Here is a 23,522-nt window from a genome sequence, read left to right as displayed (position 1 = left end):
GCAACAATCTATAGAGGGAGGACCATGGTGAGGGTTACACTTAATCATGTGCATAACTGCTCGGCACAGCGCCTGACACATAGTAAGTGCTTGACGCACAGCGGCTGTTGCCAGAAATCATCTCAAACTGATGGCCCCGAATGTCTCCCTTCCCCCCACCCAGCCAGTATAATCATCGCTTGTTCCAGATGAACTCACCCAGAAGCCTAGAGGTGCAGTGGCAGCTGCCTCTCGCCACCCTGTCTCTGCCCCCTCTCCTGAAGCAGAGCTCACGCTCCTGCCGCTCACCCTCCGCCCGTGGGGACCCGCTCACCGGGTGCCTGCCACACCCGCTCTCCCTGAGCCTGTGACCACTTCACAGTGTCTTCTGTACTTGCTGCCACTGTGTTCGTCACTGTTCTGTGTGTCTCTTTGCATTACACATCTTACCTCATGAATGAGGTCTGCAAGTGTTTTGTAGTTTGTCCTCACGTATAAATATTAAGTCATGTAGACGCCAGTAGAAGGCGAGGGTCTCCCCCAAACTCTCTCATTTTCTGGGGTGAGCTCTCAGTCACTTTATTTTGAACAACATTGGGTAGAGGAGGCACCTGAAACCACGTCTCCCCATTCTAGTCCTGGGTCCTCGTAAAGGTCAGCTAAACACATTTTACCTAGTGGTATGTCACCTAGCAGTTTAACACCAGCTGGGAGTTACTTCTGGGGACCTGACTTTACAAAGGCAAGTGCTGGACATTATTGTAAAAAGGCTTTTTAAGACCAAGTTAAAAAGCCGTAAAGTGTGCAGTGTAGTTATATGAATGTGGACCTGTAGGACACGTTTTTGAAACTGTCCTAATGTTATACAGCTTTGTTCCTGTGACTTGGGAGGTTTATTTCCAGTGGTTCATGTAGGTGACTTAAACAATATTTCAATTTAGACAACTTAAGTGGAAGCGAAAAATGTGAAGCTACGCCACAGAAACTGTCAATTCCCCAAAAGTGGCGTTAGAGGGGCCTTGGAGCCTCTTTAAAGAAGCATGTGCGAAGAATTTGAATACAATGCTAATGAAATGTGGGTGGGGAAAAAAGTGTTTCTAAAGTGATTTATATTGTCATGTGACTTAAATATACATGTAGCTTTATGAGTCCAGAAGCTATTATAAGTAGACATTGGACCATTTCATCTAACCCCTAATAGTTTATCTAGTCAAGTTGGACACCTTACATTTGGAGTCTCTTCATCTGGGGGCATATATTGTAGTCGTGGCCTGTGGCCGATACGAACAGTCGAGATGTGGTCCTGATCTCATTGGTTTAAAATGGGTCTGGCCTTGTCCTCGTCCTTAAAAGGGTCATGTCCCACTCTTCCTCTGAGAACTTGAAGGGAGACAGGCAGGAAGTGGAGTAGTGTAGAGATATTCAGCTCGACTCGAATAGTTTAATAAATCGGGTTTCTGAAAACAGAGCGTCTCTGCTTCGTTTGTCCCTTCAGAAATCTCGGAAATTGAAGTGGTGATTCATAGAATCGCTGGCCTGACAACTCGGTGGGTTGCAGGTTTGCTGCACTTGAGAAGAAAAGCTCTAAGGTGGTGGATGGGAATCGTGATCCCTGTGCCCCAACTGCCTCGTTGGGCGTGGGGTCCCAGGTCACCCACGCGGTCTTCCTCCTGGGGCTGAATGAGATGGCCCAAGGGCAGCAGACTGGCCGCAAGGGTCAGGAAGTCCTGGATGGGATGGGGTGGGGGAAGCGGCCTCTGCTTCCCTCTCTACCTGGTGGCCCCTGGCATCTCAGCCTCTGCACCTCCTCCCCCCAGGGAGAGCCTGGCTGCTGTTTTGGTTTGGGAGGGGATGGCTTAAGCCAATTTGGCTTTAGGGAACTTGCCAGCCAGGGCTAAGGAGCACAGGTCCCCGGTGTGGAGTGGTGCATTGAAAGCACAGCACGCGGCCGGCTGCTGCCAGAGCCGTGTCCGGCCGGTGCAGGACAGGGTGGGGGCTCTCAGCTTCTGTCAACAGCCCATTGTGCCAGGCGAGGAGGCGGAGCAAGGAATGGCAGCATCTTGCCAGCCTGGCTTGCTGTTTTAAGGGAAGATGTCAGGGTTTCTTCGTTCATTGCTGCCGGCCCGGGCCGGGGTGCTGTTTGTGTGGGTTTGTTTGAGGGCGGCATTTCTAGTGAAGTATTCCTTCAAACCACCATTATTCAGCCGCAGGAGAGCTTGAGGACTCCAGAGGGAGAGAAACCCCAGATCACCCGTTTTTTTTGTTTTGTAAGTAACATGAAGAAAATAAAATGCTAATGTAAGTATAAGTTTGCAGGAAGTGTGTGTGTGTGTGTGTGTGTCCCGTGTCCTTAGAGAACGATGCCCTTGTGGGTCACCTCTGTCCCTAGACCACTTTTTTTCCAGTGTAAACATGGTATGAAAGGTGAACCTTTGTGCGCAGTGGGCCTGGAACCCCCATATTCAGAGGCCAGAGTGATGGTGTAAAGGCTAGTGGTTGTGTAAGATGCGGAGAGTATGGGTGGAGTGCAGATGCTGAGTTATCCTAATACCGTGGACTGTGGTGCTGGAAGGGCCTTCAGAAGCCACCTGCTCCTGAAGGTTCCTAACTCAGGATGGGCTGGCAGGGACTTGTGAACCCCCGTGCAAAGACGTATGTGGATATTCCTAGCGGAGAGGGTCGGCGGCCCACCCGAAGTTAAGAATTGTGCACATGGAGGAAAATGCGTGAGTTTAGGGTCCTCTTGGCGTACTGGCCTTGGAGGACACCTCAGAAAGGCCTCTGAGGTCTCGGCCTCGGTTTTCCCGCCATCAGTTTGTATTGGGACATTCAGAGAAGACAGCGAATGTGAGCCTTTTCAGACGAACAGATCAATGCTAACTGTGTGATTAGCTGATCTTCTCCAGGTCGGGGCAGCTGGGAGCCAGGTTATTTCTGCCCTCTGACGGCCATGCGCTCCCTGTCCGTTACCCTGCCCTGTGCATCTGTTTCTGCCCAGCTCTATTTAAAGGCGTCCTTTGCTCTGCTTCTTTGCACTGGGCTTGTGCCACATTTCCCTGACCATTGTCACGTTCCCTGTCATTTAGGATATTCAAAAGACCCCACTGAGCAAACCCTCTTCTCGTGGGTCCAGAGAGGAAGGTGGGCAGGAATAGCGGAGGGGACAGAGAGGCCAGCTGCCGACAGTGTCCTGTGTTCCAGCCGAGAAATACTGGCTCCCTTCTTACGTAAGCCTTTAAGCCAATTGAATCATATTCTTAGCGCGCAGCAGCACGATTATATGTCCAGGCTATAAACTTCCGGAGATGATGACGTGCAGATTTGCTTTTGAAAGAGTTCTAAAAAAATATTCCAACCACCACAGCATTGGAATAAGAATAGATTCTGAGTTTTAACCATTTGTCGACCTGTCTGTGAATCTTGATACTTCCTGGCGACCAACAATCAACTGAGGCTGTCGTAAAGCGTGGCGTGCAAGTTCACCCACAGCACCCAAGGCTCATTCTCTCTGAATGTGGGTCTGCCTCCATTTCTAAATATCCCGAGTACCTTTTCTTTATAGCAGCTAAAGAGAAGGGGAAAGATTTACACCACTCTTAGTTTCACTTTAAGAGTTGTTCTCCCGGCTCCAGACGAGGTGTTGTGTAGGCTGCGGTTTTCCCACCTACAGCACCGACCAGCCTGCTCGGCGTGGCTGGTGCGCGGCCGGTTCCTGGCTGCCGGCTAAGCGGCACGAAGACACTGCCGCAGCTTGTCACTGTCACCACAGATAAGAATTCAGCTGGCCTTAAACCCTCAGCGTGGCAGGTTTGTGTCCAAGAATGCTTTTGCATGAGTGCTACTGTAATTTTCTGAAGGTTTTGAAAAGTCTTCTTTCCTAGACATTTCTATAAATAAACGTCTTTCATTTCTAGTATAATGCTGTCTATAGCTTGGCTACTGCCAGTGCTTAAAATAGAAAAAATTACTCACCGGTGCATGACTGTTAGTGTTCTTACTGAGGGATGTGATTCTGTTGAACAACCCTGTGAATTCACATGATCTAGGTTTTATGGAAACGGCCTCGGGGAGAGCTGAGGGAATGGCAGGGGTGCTGGGTGGAAGGAGGGGACTCCCAGGCACACTTGGAGTGCTGTGGGGACCACGATGACCGGAGGAGGGGTTGGTGAGGGGCAGGCAGGTCTGCACATTCAATGTGGTATGAAGTCTGGCAGCTCTGTGCCAAGAGGACCTGACTCAGTTTCTCTGCTCAGCCTCAAAGTCTCGCGTAAGCATGTCTCTGTCTCAAAGCCCTTGCCTGGTCGCTGGATCTTGATAGTGGTGACAGTCACCACACCTTGTAGGTATGGCTTGTTTCATTTTCATCCTCCCCCAGCCAGTTGGCCCACGGGGAGCCCAGCCCTGTCTCCCCAGAGCCTTGCACATGCCTGGCACGCACTAGATGCCCCAATATGTAAATGCCCAGAGTAGCTCAACTCCTATGAATTCATCTAGAATGAAATCTGCTGTGAGTGTACCATTGACAATCTGTTTCTTTCTTGGTCTGTCTTATGTTGGTTCAACATACCACCCAACATCTGATCATTTCAATGGCCTTTAAAAATATGTCCATTGTCTCTTCTAATTGGGAAGCTGAGCAGAATAAAAACAATGTCTGTTTTCATAACTAGCACTGGCAGTGACACTAACTGATGCCTGTCCCTGCCCATGGGTGGAGCAATGGGGTGACTCTGCTCCCAGCTTTTCATTGGCCCATCCTCACCCGTTCCCCTCCTGGGGAGTCATGTATGGACGTTGTCTGCTAGTTACCTTTAGCCCAGTGGGCAGCAGCACAGGACTCGGCATGTGACTAATGCCCTGAGAGACCTTGGCAGGCGGGGTGAGCACAGGCTGAGCTCCACCAACCCCTGCCCTGCCCCCACCCCCACCCCACGGCCTTTTCTGTCTGCAGTGGCATGTCACCTAGCAGTCAGCTGCCGGTGGCTCCTTCGGTGAGTGGCTCTGAGTGCTGGTGCTCTCTCTCCAGAATTGTGACCTGAGAAATTTGCTTATCTGTTCCTTCTCTGTTGTCCTGTCAAGCCTTGGAATTTCCTCTGTGTGTGTGTGTGTGCGTGCGCACGCACGCTCGCACAAGTGTGTGTCTATATACCAACACAGTGCTCTTGTAGCACAAGATTGCATGAGCTGAACAAATACATTATATTGGCCCATACAGTGTTGCTGGCCAGTGAAAACACTTAATATGCTGCTACTCGATAATAAAAATACAGTAGTACAGGTTGAAATATAATGAGGATTTCTAAATTTGGAAAAAGAGGATTACTTTCACTCTGACCTACCTGTTTAAAAGAACATGTAATAAGTAGCTCCCAAGTACCATTTGAACTAAGAGCTACATTAACCCTTCGTGGACTGCCAGGAAGTTTTTGAGAAAACTCTTTCAGATCTTTTACTGTTATCTTCTTCCCTTTGCTGCCAGACATACTGTAGAGCAGCTATTCATCAAGACTTTTTCAATGAGAATTATTATCTGTACTCCACCTTTTTTATACTGATTATATATAAATTATATATCATGCAGTTTGAGGCTTTAATATACATTGAGTTGTTCATCTTATTTTATTCTTTGTGTTTTGGCTTCTTAGTTTTGTTTGTAAACTATTTCTACTCAGACATGGTTTTGTATCCTCTGTACCTTACCATTCTGCATGCGGGACTAATCACAGAGTGGTGGCAGAGGAAGTAATAGTAATGCCTCCTGTTTATTGAGCACTATCTGATGCCTGGTGCCATCTGACTTCTATGTGAGTTATTTACTCTGTACAAACATCCGAGGAGATAGGACGTTTTCACCTGCAGTTATATATGAGGAAACGGAGGTGAGGTACGGGGAGATGAAGTCATCTGTCCCAAATCATACAGCTAAGAAGCTGAGGAGGCAGGCTTTGGCTCTAGAATCTGGGATCATAAATATCATTTTGTACTTTCTCTGAAATACTGTGCTACAGTATCTTGCCAGATATGTGGTGGTTGGTTTAAAGTTTATGCATATCAATTCCTTATTATATTTTTGCTCTACTACCTTGAGGAATATTAAAGAAACTATTTTATCAGAAAAGCCAACTGTAGTTTCCCCTGAATTCACATGCTGCTCTTTTGGTACAGAGCGTGGGAAAGGGGACAGGCACATGGACATTGCATTGGTCTGTTTTACCTGGTGGGGAGCTTGTTCTGAGTTTTGTGGGAAGAAATGAAAACTGATGACCCTTAGGTGGTTTGGGCTTGTTTGTGTCTTTCCACTCTTCTTGCCATTAGCTGTGATGATGGCAGTTGAGTCTGTTTGATTAGGTGGAAGAAAACGGAGATATAATGTCAGGGAAGAAAATAGTAACTTATGCCACTTATTTGAGCATTTTTATGGCAAGATTTTTTTTTTGAGAGAGAGAAAGTAGCATCAACTCGTTCTACTGGCTGCTTTGCATCTGTGCCCTGACTGCGGGCTGGGGGAGGGGCCAGCGCCCTCAGTGCTCCGGGCGACGCTCTATCTTCTGCTCCACCAACCAGGGCCAAAGTCCTTTTCGAGTAAGCATTTTTAAATGTGGTTAATGAAAACTTGATGGAAGATGATAGAACCAAAATAAATTCCTAAAGTGGTTTTTATACAAATGAAATTCGACAGCGAGGAAAAGACTTAGACCATTAGACTGTGGGCTTGATACCCGATGAGTCCGCCGGCCATTGAGGAGGGCGGCTGGCCGTGGGGAACTCTGGAGAAGAGGCCTGCCTCCCTGGAATGAACGTGCCACTCTTCTCTCCCGACAGAAGCCAGCGTAGGGCACCGCCAGCGCAGCACCATGCAGGCCCACGAGCTGTCCCGATACTTCCGGATGCCGGAGCTGGCCGACGTCCGACAGTACATCCGCTCCCTTCCCACCAACACGCTCATGGGCTTCGGCGCCTTCGCGGCGCTCACCACCTTCTGGTACGCCACGAGACCCAGGGCCATGAAGATGCCGTGTGACCTCTCCATGCAGTCGGTGGAGGTGCCGGTAAGTGGAGGGGCCGGCCTGCCGGGGTTTGCCCTGCGTTCCCCCAGATGCACTAAGCCCCGTCGAATGCGACGCGCTTGCGAGGGCACCTTGTAAGGCAGAATGTACTCAACAGAGAAGTCTGCCGGTGATTAGAAGCGGAGGTGCAGGCCAGAGTGTAGGGCGGAGGGTCAGATGAGGTGGTGTTGGCTGGGTGTGTGCCCACAGTACACAAGGGCTCACTCCAAAAGTCCCATGGAACTTCTGCCCTGTGGTAGGCATGCGGCAGGTCTGGAAAATTCTGTGACAGGAAGGACAGGCACAGGGTCCCTGCTCTCACAGGGCTTGTGTTCTAGCAGAGGGGAGGGTGGTCCAACAGGTGTCACAGAAAGAAGGATTCGCTTGTGCTGTATCTGATAGTTAGAACACGCCCCCAGGTGTTCAGAGAGCCGGTGGGGTTTCAGATAGGATGAGGCTAGGCTGGGAACTTGCCGGAATAACCTGCTGCAGAATTTCGGATAGGACGTGAAGAAACAAGGACATCAGGAGGCATCTGAGGTTGGGCTGTTGAGTGCCACAGTTGTGTAGCACTTGGGCAAACGAAAGGTCATGCTGTCATCGTTAGGAAAATCACACCAGAGCATGTGTTCCATAATTAGGGCTGGCGGGGTGGGATGGCCGAGGAGATCTGAAGACCCTCCCAGACAGATCCTTTCTGAGGGCTCTTCCTCTTTCCTACCCCCGAATCTCTGTTCAAAGGTGGTGGAGTAGGAGGGGCTGACGGCCCTAAGTGGCTTCGTTCTCAGTGGTGCCGTGACGCTTCACCTGCTCTCTGCTTTGTCGTTTCTGGCTTTTCGACCCAAATCAGAATGAATTTTCAGTATGTATTAGTTTCGACACATATGAAAAACAATATAAAATGAAGAATTGAGTTATTTACTACTTTACAATGTAGGTGAAAGGCTTCCCTGTCCCAGAGCCGGTAGACGGGCATGCCGGGGAGAGTGAGACCTTCCAAATGATGCCCAGGCCTGGCTCCTAGCTAATTGTCCCCTATAGGACTTTAGTTCCCTTAGAAATTTCCTGGGTACATTCATGTGAAACTCTTAAAATATATCAAGATATGTCAGCCTTATTCATGCCAAAATGTAAAAATAGAAGGACTGAACTGCTGCTGGGGAAAGATGGCTTTAAGATACTTTATTTCTACAGAGAAGACACACTTAATATTCCACTTCAGCTAATCATATGCCAATACTGAGTAGAATTTAATATTTCCTAATGTGTGAGGTTTGGGGCATTCCTCCTCTCTCAGCAAAGGACCTGATGTCCCATGGTAACGTTGCTATCAGTATAGGAAGGAAACCAGGCAAGTGCAGAGTTCGATACTGTAATTTAGCAGTAACTGTGGACATGCCTAATTCTTATCTCTTGTATAAGGAATTGTGGAGGCACTTACAGTTTGATTTTTAAGTTTCAGCTTAGCATGAAGTCATTGAGCCTTACTAAAATACTTATACAGATTCTCTGTAGAACAGTTTAAAACTACAGATAAGCGGAAAGAAAACTAAAATCTATAGTTTCATTAACTGGTATTCATCTTCCTAATTTTTCTCTTTGCTTATAGAAATGGATTTAGGTGTGATTTTCGGAATTCATAGGGCATAGGTATAAATAATTTGCATTTCTAAGAAAGGTAACTTAAAAGCCCTGGCCGGGTAGCTCAGCTGGTTAGAGTGTCATCCCAATACACCAAAGTTGCAGGTTTGATCCCTGGTCAGGGCGCAGACAAGAATCAATGAATGAATGCATGAATAAGTGGAACAACAAATTGTTCCTCTCTCTCTCTTTATATCCCTTCTCTCCCTCTCTCACATCATTCAAATAAAAAATTTAAAGAACTTAAAACACTGAATTTCAGATTAGCCTTGGAGTTATGATACTTAGTAATTATAGAGGCCTTTGTAGAGCTTACATCAGGAACTTAATTCGTTTCAGTGAGTATTGATCAGGAGCGTGTATATCCGGCACTCCTGCAGGGACTGATAGCCAGATGAAAGGAGAATTGCCCTGCTCCTACTTTGGAAATAAGGGAGCACCCTGCACCTGGCCCCTGCCCCCTCCCATTTCACATGGGCGGTGTTCCCCCCTCCTCTGCCCTCCCCCCCTTCCCACAGACTTTACGGGGGTATTGAAATGAGAAGAACCTGCCCTTTTCGGTTTGGTTGCATCTCATCCCTGCCCACACTGGCCGTTTCCCGGCTACACTTTTTTAAAGCAGCAGCACAGAGGTTTTGTTTTAAGTTAGAGCTTGTAAAATTTCCTTTGTAAGTCAGGGTTGTAAAGAGGCTGTTAGCTCTCGTGCTGTGCACCTGTGCGGGAAAGACGATGAAGACATAGCTGTGGAATGGGGCAGGGACGCTGGAGTTAGCAACAGGATCCCAAGTCTTTTTTAAGTTTGTGAGCATACTTTGATCAGCACCCTGTGTGGAGAGCCATGTCCCCTGTCTGGGCCTGCAGCTCACCAGCCTGCAGTGCTGATCTGAAGGCCGGCCGTTCCCCACGTGTCGGGGAGGACGTCCATCTTCCAAAGTGTTTTGCTGCTGCTGCTCCATAACTTTGAGCAGTGGATAGAAGCAGGTTTTTGTGCATTTGTCTGTTTTTTTTGTTTGTTTCTTTGTTTGTTTGTTTGTTTTTCAATGCAAGTTTTCTGGCTTTAGCTTGTCTCAGCCTGTGGTCCCTGTGTTTCCCATTGAAGACGATCTTCACTGGTGGGACTGGAAACCCCTCGAGATTGGTCAGGATGCAGACCGCGGCGGCAGCAGTTAAAGGACACAGGAGAGCATGTTGGAGCTGGAAGGGACCAAAGGGGCCGAGAGATGTGGTGGAGGCTGCACCTGGCTGCTCTGCTTAGACCCGGCAGCCCTGGGCAAGTGCACCTGGCTTTTCTGATCTCCGGTGCCTGGTCTGGAAGACCAGAGATGCGGATACCTTCCCTCCATCACAGCTGTTAAGAGGACCGGGTAGGGATGTGCAGAGGTCTGTCTGGCCCCTAGTGGATGTTCAGTCAATGTCAGTTTTCTGCTTCTGTGAAGATCTCCTCCCCCAGCCCTCCCATTTTATACGTGAGAAGACAGCTGCGTCCTGAGGGGTGAAGTTATGTCATACAGTTAGCTGGAGCTCCTGAGCTCGGCTTGCGGCCTTCACTAATGACCTAATGTCATGTACTATAACCACGGCTCTGTGTGGGGGATGATGAACATGGGCAATACAGAAAACGTGGGTCTATCTAGATAAATCTGAAGAATCGGTGGCTAGAGCTTCCGATTGCAGGAACAGGCTCTTCTGAAAAAGGATATGCAGGCAAATGGACATGAAGGTGGTGATGGAATGGAAGGAGGAAGGGCAGGTGGGTGAGAGATGCAGTCTGAGACGCTGCACGGAGGCTGGGTGTAGGATCCGAACCTGTCCAGGACGGGAGCAAGGACGGGCGAGGGAAACAGCTGGCAGACCTGGGCCACAGCAGCAGATGCTGATTTCTGGTGAGCTTCTGCCTCCTCCTCACCCTGCACCCCTGCACAAGGTGGGACAGAGACGGGGTCAGAGCCGATCGTGGCACTGAGGGGGCTGTAGGCCCGCCTACCAGAGGTCGGGGGCTTAGGCAGCAAACCACTGCCAAGTATAGACGAGAACCGTTGTAACGGCTGCAGGAGGCAGCAGAAAGAACAGGGACCCCTCCAGCTGCTGAGAGGCGTGTGTGTGAGACTTTGGAGGACTCTCCTGGTTCGATGCTCTGGTTTCCTCAGTCATCCTCGTGTAAGCCTTGACTGTTTTCAGGCATTGACTTCCATTTCCGCACCATTTGTAACTGCAGGTCCCCAGTTACTATGCGCATGCCCTGCTCCCCCGGTCCTGCTTGAAGTATAACTGTGTCCCAAAGTGTCGCGGTGTCGAGGGCATTTCTGCAGGCTGTTCTTGCGGCCGGGGGAGGGACAGCGGCCAGGCAGGGTGGGTGGGATGGAGAGAGGGTATTTACTGAGGGCATGTGATTCTGGGAGCTTTCTTTTGGACATGTGATTCTGGGGGTGTGCAAACACCAGCACATTTATATCTGCAGGTAACTTTCACACCTTTCCTAAGTGTGGACTTTTTAATAAACTATGGAAACCTTGCTGACTTACTTTTTCTTACTCACAACTGAGTTTCCATGTGTTGTGGGACTTGTCCCCTAAATTAAAAGTGGCGAGTGATTCGAACACGGTGGTAGAGGGTTCGCGCTGGCCACGGGCAGTGGCGTGCAGTGGAGGGGCTGCCGGCGAGGGGTGGGCATTGCTGAGAACTGGAGAGAGTGTCTCTGAGCCTCGTGCCAGAACCAGGCCACAGAAGTATCAAGTGGCTGCCTTTAGGAATTCAAAAAAGGGAGGGTGATTGTTGTAGGAAAAACAAATATCTCTGGGTTCCTTTTAACCAGGAAGAAAAGCCCAAGTTCACGGTATCAGAATACAGTATGGCGGGTCTAAAAACACAAGGTCATTCTGCAGAATTGACCCCACCTCTCCAGGCTTCATCGGTCAGGGAGCGTGTATGCACATAGTGACAGAAATGTGTGTTGCAATGCTTATTTAAGGTTAAAAATAGCCTCCCTGAAGCAGGGTGAACTTGCACCAAGTGAATGACAAATCTCGGCTTTCCCACGTCTAAGAGGCCAGCAGAGAGTAGCACCAGACACTGGTCCTGCAGGGGTCACTTCACAGGTCAGGCAGGGTGCCTCGCTCATCCTAAATGCAGGCGTGAGGAGGTGCCAAAGGCCGTCTTTTATTTATTTATTTATTTAATTTATTTATTTTAATGCAGTGACATTGATAAATCAGGGTACATATGTTCTGAGAAAACATCTCCAGATTATTTTGACATTTGATTATGCTGCATACCCCTCACCCAAAGTCAAATTGTTTTCTGTCACCTTCTATCTGGTTTTCTTTGTGCCCCTCCCCTCCCCTCCCCCTTCCCTCTCTTTCCTCGCCCCCTCCTCACCCTTCTACCACACCCTTTGTTACCATAACTTTCTTGTCCATGTCTCTGAATCTCATTTATATGTCCCATCTATGTATGGGTTCATATAGTTCTTAGTTTTTTCTGATTTACTTATTTCACTCCGTATAATGTTATCAAGGTCCATCCATGTTGTTGTAAATGATCCGATGTCACCATTTCTTATGGCTGAGTAGTATTCCATAGTATATATGTACCAAAGCCTTTTGATCCACTCGTCTTCTGAAGGCCATCTTGCTTTGCTGGGATGATGTGTCTCTGTGGGAATTTGCATTTTGTGACTCTAAATTTTCTCTTCTTTCATGGAGTGAGCGGTGCTGTTTTCCCTTCTGTGGTTGGCTTTCTCTGGCGAGGAGATAGAGGTGTGTCTAGCAGTGGAGAATAGAGGTTGCTAAGTACCGTCAGCCCTGCATCCCTAAGCACGTCCTCAGATGGGGACAGTGGGAGCTCAGGAAGTTGGGAACCTGAGAATGAACAGGGAAAAGGTTCAGAGGGTCCCGAGAAAGCACTGACGAACCAAAGCCCACCGGGCAGTGGCGACCTAGGCCTGTCTCCTCAAAGGTGAAGGTGACCGATGTGTTGTGGGCAGTGTGAGCCCGCTTGCGAGGCACCGTGCACATCTTGAAGCCTCCCAGGTGGCCCGGTGGTGCTGGGTGTGGAGCTCAGCTCCCCTGTGGTCCGGAGTGTGGGACTGGGGCAAGAAAGCCTCTCTCCGTCTGCTTTCTCATCTGCGAAGTAGCTGGCCTGTCGCGGGCACACAGTGAACACCCCCCCACCTGCCGCCGTCTGCCCTGCGCTCCGATGGCAGCACCGGCATTGGTCGTCCGTGGGAGGTTCTGCCCCTTCTTTACTTACTTTTGTGCAGAGGGTCTCGGGCAGAAGTAGTAAGCCAGAGGGTTCGTGGCTACCCTGTGACATTTACAGGTCGGCATAGTGGGGGAGTCTAGGTATTCTTTCACATAGCCTGTCCATTGTCATTCAGAAAGTGTGTCCGGAGGATCACGTGTGGGCTGGCCCTTAAAGGCCCTGGTTTGATCTGTCAGAGGTCTGGTGTTGCTGGGTATGAGCTGAGAATGAATGGCCAGGGAGCCCTTCTAGGAGGTGCCTGGATGGAAAGTGGTCTTGTTTCTGCCTATAGGGAGAAGCAGCGATGTGGTCTGGGCAGGGCGGGGTGCCTGTGAAGTGTACGCGCTGGGAGGAGTTGGCTGCACATGGAGGACATTGCAGAGAAAAACCCCGTCATTTTGCCCCCCCTGGACTGTGCCTCCACCTGCTGCCCCTCTTCCCTGGAGACAGACTGAACAGTGAAATCCAGCCAAGTCTTCAGCAGTCTCTGGAAGCTACTGGGTCCTCCTCCCTCTGCTCTCTCTTCCCCTCCGCCCTGCCCCTGTGTCCCTTCCCCGTTTTGCCCACCTCCACCCCTCTCCGTAGAGGGAACACACAAGGGCAGTGAGGTGGACAGCTGGCCGCTATGGCCTGCAGAGATCTAGATGGAGGTTTATGAAGCGTGGGCCTTTCTCTCCCCCAGAAGTCTTCCGGGATGTGATTTGCTTTTGAATCTAACTGTGGGAGTAGCACAAAATGAGTCTTTCTATCAAGCGCCCTTCTTGTCAAACGCTGGCTGGAGTTCTAGTCCGGGAGCCACTGACACACAGAGGGTCACTGCGGTCCTGCACATACAACGGGGTTATCTGCTTAGCTCACCCTGTTTCCTGAGCAAAACTACACCCCTACCTCTACCCACAAGCTGTAGGTCATATCGGAAGGCCAAAAGGCCAAACTTGAAGTAGTTTCTCATTTAAGTAGGTGTTCCTAGGCATAGGCACGTGTGCTTGAGTAACGCAGGAACTAAATCCCCAGCGTATGCTGACATGTCGAGTTCAGCCGACACAAACGTGCTTCCCAGCACTCAGCTGCAGGCCCTGGCGACTAAGGTCTTGACACCCAGTGTTTACAAATAGTGTTTCGCTCAGGAAGGATGGTCACACGCATGCACGTCAGAAACAGTTCTTTATGGAAACATGATCATTTCATAGAGCAACACATTTCAAAGCACAGATTTGCTGCTTAGCCTCTGACACCCCTATTTCATTGGATCTCTTCTCTTGAAATTATGGAGTGTGCCTTACAATCAAGTGACATGTGACCTTTTACCCTTTTTCACCTGTGCCTTACTTTGGTATAGAGCCCATGTGCTGCTTCATCTTCAAGCTCTTGCTAATTATGTATTCTAATTGCTAATTAGAATAATAATAAATATCTTGTCCTCAGGTAGTTTGTCAAGAGGAAGACTTTATTTGGGATATAAATTGACTCCTTGAACTTTGATTTGACTGTTTTACCTTCATGCTTCTCAAAGTCCTGAGGGTTATATACCCCCAAAAGAGTAACCTAACCAAAAGGTTATTTAGCCAAAAGTTTGTAATCCAATCATACTCTAAGGCAGTGATTCCCAAAACAAGCATTGGGAAGTTGACCTCCTATCTTGTAAGGGATATAGTCGCCATATATCCAAAGCTAAGCTTGCTCTCTTTCCTCAGACTACCCCCCACCCCAGTCTTGTGTTTGTGATAAAAGGGAGCTGCTGTCTTCTCAGTCCTCCAGCTCTTCTTGTCTTCTGTCCCCCATGCCCACCTTTTCCCCGCCCCCACTCTCCACTGCCTCAACCAGCCCCTGCGATGCCCACCTTTTCCCCGCCCCCACTCTCCACTGCCTCGACCACGCCCCTGCGATGCCCACCTTTTCCCCGCCCCCACTCTCCACTGCCGCGACCACGCCCCTGCGATGCCCACCTTTTTCCCGCCCCCACTCTCCACTGCCGCGACCACGCCCCTGCGTCGCGGTTTCTCCCTAGTCTCTTCCCCTCGGTCCTGCTCTACGCACTGCTCAGTCTCCCTGTGCATTTCCTGCTAAAACACAGACTGCTGAGTCACACCCCCAAAGTTTCTGATTCCGGTGATCTGGTGAAGGGCTAGCTAGTTTGCTTTCCTCACAAGGGCCGTGTGTCCGCCGATCATCCTGTGAGGACCTTGGCTCTAGGGAGAGCCATGCTCTGTCGAGTCCCGGCTGCTCCCGTCTGTTCGTTCTGACTTCCGTCCTGCTGTTGTGCTCAGCCAGCGCTCACGGGAGCCCCTCTGGTCACAGAAGTCAGGCTCCTGCCAGACAAGCTCTGTGTCTTCTCCCCCTGATTTCCATCTTCCCAGTGATAGCTGTGGGCACTGCTCCGCAGAACGTGCAGGGAGGGCTTCTGCGGAGAAAACACGGAGCAGAGCGTCAGGAGGACGGGCCTGTGGCCCGCCAGGTGACCTACCAGGTGACCTGCCAGCGGCCTATACCCCCAGGCCGCCGTCACGGGCAGTGGCCAGGAGGCAGTGGTCCTGGGCGGCTGGCTCCTCCTCACCAGGCACCCCTCTTACTTTTCTCAGCTTTTTCCTTCTTCCCATTTTGTCAGTCCGTCCCCCTTTCCTTTTCTCTTTCTACTTCCCATGGGGCCCTGGGTCTTGGTGGCTTCTTGGGTTGCAGGGTTTTCTAAATTTTACTATAAAGCCACAAGATTGCTGCTGAATTTTAATCTGGATATTTCTTGTAGTAAAGATACTGGCTAAGAAGGACTGGTATTGTTGTGAGGGAATGTTAGAGGGTGTCTGAGTAATAGCCTACATATTCATATTTTACAGGAAAGTTCTTGTTTAGCTAAAAATAACCCCGGACGTGGACACATGTTATCCTCATTTTACAGAAGAGAAAGCAGACTCAGAGATTAAGTAATAATGATGCATGATTCTATTTCCATCTTTATGCACATGAAGAATAGCTCCTGTGCCGTGGTTGGTGGCGCAACGGATAAAGCATTGTCCCAGAGCACTGAGGTCACTGGTTCAATCTTGGGGTCACCAGCTCGAGCATGGGATTGCTGATCCCAAGGTCACCGGCTCAACCCCCAAGGTTGCAGTTTAAGCTTTGGTCAGGACTTGACCCTGAGGGCACTGGTTTGATCCCGAAGGACACCTCAAGGGTGTCAAGTCAAGCCCCATTCAGGGCACATATGAGAAGCAATGGATGGCAAAACTAAGAGGAACAATGAGTTGATGCTTCTCTCTCTCTCTCTCCCTTCCTCTGTGTTTCTTTCTCTCTCCCCCCCCCCTCTGTTCCTCTCTCCCTTCCTCTCTCTCTCTCCCTTCCTCTCTCTTTCTCCCTTCCTCTCTCTCAAAATAAACAAGAATAAATTCTTTGTTTTCTAAAGTAGCATGTTGTAGTAAATAATTATATTTGGAATCATAGCTGCAGGTATTAGAAAGTTTCTGCCAAGTTAAAGAAGATTGTGTGAAGATTAGAATGTATAACTGGGTGATACTGAAAATTGTTAGCAGTTTTAGATCAAGAGTAAAATACCCATATATAGCACCGAGTAGATAGGGAAAGGACTCATCAAACTAGTAATAGGGGCTAGTCTTTTTTTTTTCTTGATATACTTCTGTGTTATTTAAAAAAATTTTTTACTATATAAATGATAACTTGGCCCTGGCTGGTTGACTCAGTGGTAGAACGTTGGCCCGGCATATGATTGTCCCGGGTTCAATTCCTCATCAGGGCACACAAGAGAAGCAACCATCTGCTTCTCCACCCCTCTTCCTTTCTCTCCCTCTCTTCCCCTCCTGCAGCCATGGCTCAATTGGTTTGAGCAAGTTGGCCCTGGGCACTGAGGATGGCTCTGTGGCTTCCACCACAGGTACTAAAAATAGCTCAGTTTTCGAGGAACAGAGCAACAGCCCCAGATGGGCAGAGCATTGCCCTATAGGGGGCTTGCCAGGTGGATCCTGGTCAGAGTGTATGTGGGAGACTGTCTCTCTGCCTCTCCCCCTCCCACTTAAAAACAAAGAAACAGAAAACAAAAAGAAAAAGAATCCATCGAAACCTGTCAGTTGTTCCTTAAAGAAGAGTCGCCAAGTGGTCCTTTCCCTGCATGCCTCCCGCCCCTCATCAGCTCTGCCTGCACAACCTTTCTGCTCTTAGAGATCTGGCCCTCGGCTTCTTCATGAAGGCTTTCCTGTCTCTTTTCCCCAGACCTCAAGCCAGAAATTCTCTTTCCCACTTTTGAACAGCCCTTTCGTATGGTACCAGAAGTCCTTGTATCATAGTCTAATTTCCCCCAAGAAAGTGTTTCCTGACTGTTGCGAATATGAAGGCCCCTCTCTGAAATTTAAAAAATAATAATAATAAAATAAGGGAAAGAAGAATGATAGGCTCCGGCATCACAATAGTTGGACTTTTATTCATCAGCCTCTAAAGAATGCTTGGTGTCCTGTGGCTCTCTGGACCCCTGGCAGCGTCTCTGTGGGCCCAGAGGATGCAGCAGCTGGCAGGGTGAGAGCCACTGCTCCTTAGGTTGACTCAGCGACTGGTCAGGAGCTCGGGTGCAGAGCAGGTGCTCCCTGAGCCCACGGGTGGAGGCGGTGTGGAGAAGGGCGTGCCACGGCAGCCCACCTGCGTGCCGTGACTGCTGCACAGCCCCGTGCATAGGCAGGGCCGCACAGCCTGCGTCTTGTAGCTAACGATCGTCACTATTAGATGCTTTGAGAAACGGAAGTTCCTAACAAATTACAGTGCAGTGTGCAAAGAGAGAAATAATGGAAATAATCTCAGAAAGAATGTAGTCAACGGTACTTTAATAAAACAATTAAAAAAAGAAAAAGATAGAAAGAATATAGATAACATTACAGAAGTGGAATATAGATTCATTACAGAATGGTGTGTTTTTTCCATCAGAGCCAAGAGAAAATGGTCCTTTGTGCCACAGCCTGCGCCTCAGTTCATTGCCAACTCTCACCGGGCAGTCGGGGCGGGGGTGGGGGGGCAGGCATGCACGGCAGGCTTTTCAGTTTTAATGCTGCCTCCTAACTGCTCGTCGGTCCGTCTGTCTTTTTCCACAGGGCACTGGTGGAGCTCGGAGATCCGTGCTACTTGATAGCGATGAGCCCTTGGTGTATTACTATGATGATGTCAAGACCTTGTACGAAGGTTTCCAGAGGGGCGTGCACGTGTCAAGTAAGCATCGCACCGAATCTGCGTGGCTGATGTGCAGTGGTTTTCATTCAGGAGTGGCCCTTCTTCAGAAAAACATATATGCTTGTGTCTGTCACCTCCTCAGCATCATTCGAGCCTCCCTGTCCCCTCCTGTGACTTCTCCAGAGTGAGCCCCAGAGCTCACTGCCCCTCTAGGCTTCGCCTGTGGCAACAGAGTGGCTTCCACAGTCAAATACAGGTTCAGCATGTCGCGTATTTTACAGTCACACGAACAGTAGCTCATTATGGGCTGACGTTTCCTGCGGTCAAGAAGTGCTTTACTGGACCCAGTTTTAATGTTTTCCAGAGTTACTGATCAGGAGACTCGTATTTGAAGAAATAAATACTGACGTGCCACGGAAGCAGCGTGCCGTCAGCGGCACTTTGGAAATGGAAGTACCCTTAGTTACTAAGGATGGCAGCAGGGACCCCACACTGTCCAGCACCTGCCTTCCTTTCCAGCCTCTGTCTTCCAGGTCCGGTCACGCGGAACTTCCCGCGAAGCCCACGCCTCTGGGTGCTGCTCCCCCCTCCCCCACCGCTCAGCAAGCCTCTCCTTCCCGGCCCCAGCCAGCGTGGGCCATCTGGTCTTACTAGTCCTGTGACACTCGGGTTGTGTTTCACCTTTTCTGTAAAGCCTTCCTGGTCTATTGTTTTTCATCCCCTCCCTTCAGGTGAGCCGCCCCCCCCACCCTCACACCCTCCCAGTACCTGCACCTGTTCCCGTAACAGCCCTCTCAGGGAACGGAAGTGCTCACCTGGTCTCTGTCCCACGGTGGCTGCCCTGGAACAGCTCCAGCAGCCCAGCACACAGTGGGTGCTTCATTCATGTATCCTCAACAGAGGACCCCCCACACGCACGATTTTTGTTTAAGTCTTATTTTTTTATTATTTATTGATTTTAGAGAGAGAGGAAGGGAGAAAGAGAGAGAGAGAAAGAGAAACATTGATCTGTTGTCCCACTTATCTATGCATTCACTGGTGGATTCACGTATATGCCGTGACTGGGGGTCAAACCCGCAACGCTGGCCTGTTGGGACACGTTCTAACCAACTAGCTAGCCAGCCAGGTCCTCAGTCTCTTTATTTTAGCGTGTTCCCTCTTCCTCTCTAGAAGTGCCCTCGGGGTCCGTGCATGGTTATTTGCATCTTTTGGAGGTCAGCTTTCACTTCCACCGCTGCGGGTGGCCGGTAATCTCCTTCCGGGTCATGGACTGTGGCTCTGCTGCCCCCGAGCCGCACAGCACGTTGCGTGTGACACATGTTCAAGAGACCAGCGTCATTTTTCCTTGATGCTGGCAGAGCTGGGTTCTCAGTTCAGAGTGTTAGAGCCCGCATTCCGGTAGCAGGTTTCTTAGGCCCCACTGTAAAGGGAAAGCAAACTCACATAGATTTCTGAGCTTATGGATTTCTTCAGAGTGAGTGTCAGGGTCAGGGTTTGTCTGTGAGAGTAAATATAAGGTAGATCAGCCTCATGTAAAGGTGCCTGAAAAATACATATATATACTTTCTGTGTATAACTGTGTATGTTCTTGACCACTAACTACCACAAAGCATGTATGTGTATAATTATGCATACACTGCATACATTTTTCCATTGGTAACAGAGGATGGGACTCATCTAGGAGTATGGTGATGTACACTATGCTTCTGAGTGTCCTCTGAGGTTAAGACAAGTCACATAACTTTTGGGGGGTGTCAGTATCTACTTGTAAAATGAAGGGCTTATATCAGGGGTCTCAAACTTGCGGCCGTGCGGCCCGCCCACCAATTTTGTGCGGCCCGCAGATTAATCAAACTTCGTGGATTAATCTGCGGGCCAGTCTGCGGGCCGCACAAAATTGGTGGGCGGGCCCATGTGGCCCGCGGGCCGCGAGTTTGAGACCTCTGGCTTATATGAATGTGTCAGAGAAGTTGAAGAAGAGGAAGTTTAGTTTTTGTCAGCCTGTACTGACTGAAGGAAGCTGTTCAGCAGGTCATGTTATACTCCACCCCACCACCCCCAACCCCAACCCCAACCCCACCCCCAACCCCACCCCGCCCACAGGAGCTTTCGTTCTGAGCTTTCATTTCTCCTAGGGGCTATCATACAATTAAACTTCTACAGGAGAGCAAACCCTGCACCTAGATAAGGTGGTTAGGAGTGTGTTGAATGATGGAGCCAGCCTAGAGTTTTTAAACCTAGCTTTTCAAAAGTCCTCTGCCTCTCAGTGGTTCTCAGCCCCAGCTGGACTTCAGTGTCCCCTGGGGAGCCTTTGAAAAATACCAAGGCCCAGGTTCCATCCCTGTGCTATTAAACCAGAAAAGTTGTTAGTAGGGCCAGGGTCTAGTATTTATTTCTCAGTTTCCCAGGTGAGCCTGGGGTTAACTACACTGGAACCCATAAACCTTTTGTGTAACAGGCAAGATAGTAAATATTTCAGGCTTTTTGAGCCATCTGGTCTCTGTGACAACTCTTCAGCTACAGCCTTAGACCAGGGGTCCCCAAACTACGGCCCGTGGGCCGCATGTGGCCCCCTGAGGCCATTCATCTGGCCCTCACCGCACTTCCGGAAGGGGTACCTCTTTCATTGGTGGTCAGTGAGAGTACTGTATGTGGCAGCACCGTAAAGGCAGCGTTCCTCACATACAGTACTACTTTCGGTGACACGGGACGCACGCATCACGGCTCTGGAAGCGCATCATATCACTTTAAATACTGGTCAGTTTGTTGATTTAAATTTACTTGTTCTTTATTTTATTTTATTTTTTTATTAATTTTAATGGGGTAACATTGATAAATCAGGGTACATATGTTCAGAGAAAACAGCTCTAGGTTATTTTGCCATTTGCTTATGCTGCATTCCCATCACCCAAAGTCCAATTGTCTTTCGTCACCTTCTAACTGGTTTTCTTTGTGCCCCTCTCTTTCCTCCCCCCCCACCCCGTAACCACCACACTCTTGTCCATCTCTCTGAGTCTCATTTTTATGTCCCACCTATGTATGGAATCATATAGTTCTTAGTTTTTTCTGATTTATTTATTTCGCTCAGTATAATGTTATCAAGGTCCATCCATGTTATTGTAAATGGTCTGATGTCATCATTTCTTATGGCTGAGTAGTATTCCAGTATATATATATACCAAAGCTTTTTAATCCACTTGTCCTCTGACAGATACTTGGGCTGTTTCCAGATCTGCGCTATTGTGAACAATGCTGCCATAAACATGGGGGTGCATTTCTCTTTTAGAAACAGTGCTATGGTGTTCTTGGGGTATATTCCTAACAATGGGATAGCTGAGTCAAAAGGCAGTTTGATTTTTAATTTTTTGAGGAATCTCCATACTGTTTTCCACAGTGGCTGCAGCAGTCTGCATTCCCACCAGCAGTGCAGGAGGGTTCCCTTTTCTTCACATCCTCACCAGCACTTATTCTGTGTTGTTTTGTTGATGAGTGCCATTCTGACTGGTGTGAGGTGATCTCTCATTGTGGTTTTAATTTGCATTTCTCTAATGATTAGTGATGTTGAGCATTTTTTCATCTGCCTATTGGCCATCTGTATGTCCTCTTTGGAGAAGTGTCTATTCATTTCTTTCGCCCATTTTTGGATTGGATTGTTTGTCTTCCTGGTATTAAGTTTTACAAGTTCTTTATAAATATTGTATTTGTTCCCGTTTTTGTTTTTTTGTTTTTGTTTTTTTACTTTAAAATAAGATATGTGCAGTGTGCATAGGGATTTGTTCATAGTTTTTTTTATAGTCCGGCCCTCCAACGGTCTGAGGGACAGTGAACTGGCCCCCTATGTAAAAAGTTTGGGGACCCCTGCCTTAGACCATGCGTAAATGAGCGAGGCTGCGTGCTAAAGACATCGAAAGTACAGAAACGGGCAGCAGGCCGGGTGTGGCCTTGGGCTGTAGCTTGCCGACTCCTTTTCTTAAGGAACAAAGTAATAATATTTCATATGGCCAATGTATTTTTTTTTCCATCTGAAAACAACATCTGATAGAACTTGTCACATTTGGCTTGGTCTTTTTTTTTTTTTTTTTTTTTAGATAAAGTTGACATAGAACATTTTATTAATCTCAGGTATACAACATAGCAATCAGCACAGGTGAGTTTGATTAACGTCCATCATCACACATAGTCAAGATTTTGTTTTCCTGTGATGAGGACTTGTAAGATTCACACTCTTAGCAGTTTTCACATGTGCAGTACGGTTTGGTTGACTGCTGTCCCCCTGCTGTTCCTTGCACCCACGGGGCTCACTGGGTCCCTGTCAGCCTGGGACAGACCAGTCTCAGTTGCTGTGCATTGAAGAGGGCCTGAGAGTAAGGCCCCCTGGAGCTCCCTTCTGTTTTCATCAGGACTGCCTGGGGGTCAGGAAGTGACTGTGAAGGGGCGTGTCTGTCCAGCCTGGGTCTTCACAGCTGACCAGGGAACTGCACTCCCCCCGCTTCTCCCCTGTTGGGTATAGCACCCCCACTTCTCCCCTGTTGGTTATAGCACCCCCCACTTCTCCCCTGTTGGGTATAGCACCCCCCTTCTCCCCTGTTGGGTATATTTCTGTGTTGTAGGCTCAGGCTTGTCAGGGTCCCCGATGGGACCATGCTCTGCCTTTCCTCCCCTCCCCCAGGCCCCCAACCCAAATCTGAGCCCCTCAGCGGTACTCAAACCGAGAACGGAAAAGCCAGATGTGTCTGGTCTCAAAACAGAAAAGTAGGTGCCTCGGTCAGCCGAGAGATGACAGAACACTGACTTCAGGTGTCCTTGCAGAAGGAGCTATGCAGGCCCAGCGGGACACGGGGCTGGTGGCAGAGCCCATGTTTCTAGCTAGGGAACGTTTCTGTATGTGGTCAGCTCTGATCATCTAAATGTGGCAGCTTTTTTTCCCCCAGGTGAACATAGCTTTTACCTTCAACAACTACAGACTGAGCATAACGTTTACTTGGGATTAATCTGTAGAAAGACATTTATGTGTGATTCCAAATGTAAATAATCTAGATTATATTTACTATTGTGATAGCCTTTAGTGTGAATAATTAATATAATTCATATAGGTTTTCTTTCTTTCTGTTTATGAGGTACCTAAGTTGGAATCAGAACATATCCTGATATTTCTTAGCTGTTAGATTTGCCTTCTTCCCTCTCATTTTCTTCCTCTCCCCTGCCATTTGAGAAACAAAACAGAAATAAGTAAACAAGCAAAAAGTCAAACCAAAACCGAGGGAGAACTATTTCCAGTCTAAACCTGTTATTTCTTATCCGAGGACTCCTAGGGTCTACTCGGTACTCTGTGCAGTGAGGTGGAGTACACACTGAGACTGTTACCCTATTCTTTGTTTTCCCGTTTTAGATAACGGCCCTTGCTTAGGCTCCCGGAAGCCCGACCAGCCCTATGAGTGGATTTCATACAAGCAGGTG

The 23,522-nt window shown here is 48.8% G+C and overlaps 1 protein-coding gene across 4 annotated transcripts in view; it reads left to right on the top strand.

Annotated features, from left to right (window-relative positions):
* The window catches only part of ACSL1 (acyl-CoA synthetase long chain family member 1), a 72,992-nt gene that overhangs the window by 15,410 nt on the left and 34,060 nt on the right, over nucleotides 1–23,522 (top strand). For 2 of the 4 annotated variants that reach the window (XM_066237827.1, XM_066237825.1), the window contains exons 2-4: nucleotides 6,802–7,028; nucleotides 17,990–18,104; nucleotides 23,455–23,519. In XM_066237827.1, the coding sequence (XP_066093924.1) occupies nucleotides 6,834–7,028; nucleotides 17,990–18,104; nucleotides 23,455–23,519 (375 nt within the window). In that variant the 5' untranslated portion in view covers nucleotides 6,802–6,833. Of the gene's footprint in view, nucleotides 1–4,882; nucleotides 4,971–6,801; nucleotides 7,029–17,989; nucleotides 18,105–23,454; nucleotides 23,520–23,522 lie in introns of those variants that run through there. The other 2 variants (XM_066237826.1, XM_066237828.1) reach the window with 2 other exon arrangements.

This window comes from Saccopteryx bilineata, chromosome 6 (genome assembly GCF_036850765.1).
Source record: "Saccopteryx bilineata isolate mSacBil1 chromosome 6, mSacBil1_pri_phased_curated, whole genome shotgun sequence".
In the NCBI taxonomy this organism is placed as follows: Eukaryota; Metazoa; Chordata; class Mammalia; order Chiroptera; family Emballonuridae; genus Saccopteryx; species Saccopteryx bilineata.
Note: the sequence above shows the minus strand (reverse complement) of the source record. Positions and strands in the feature narration are given on the sequence as shown.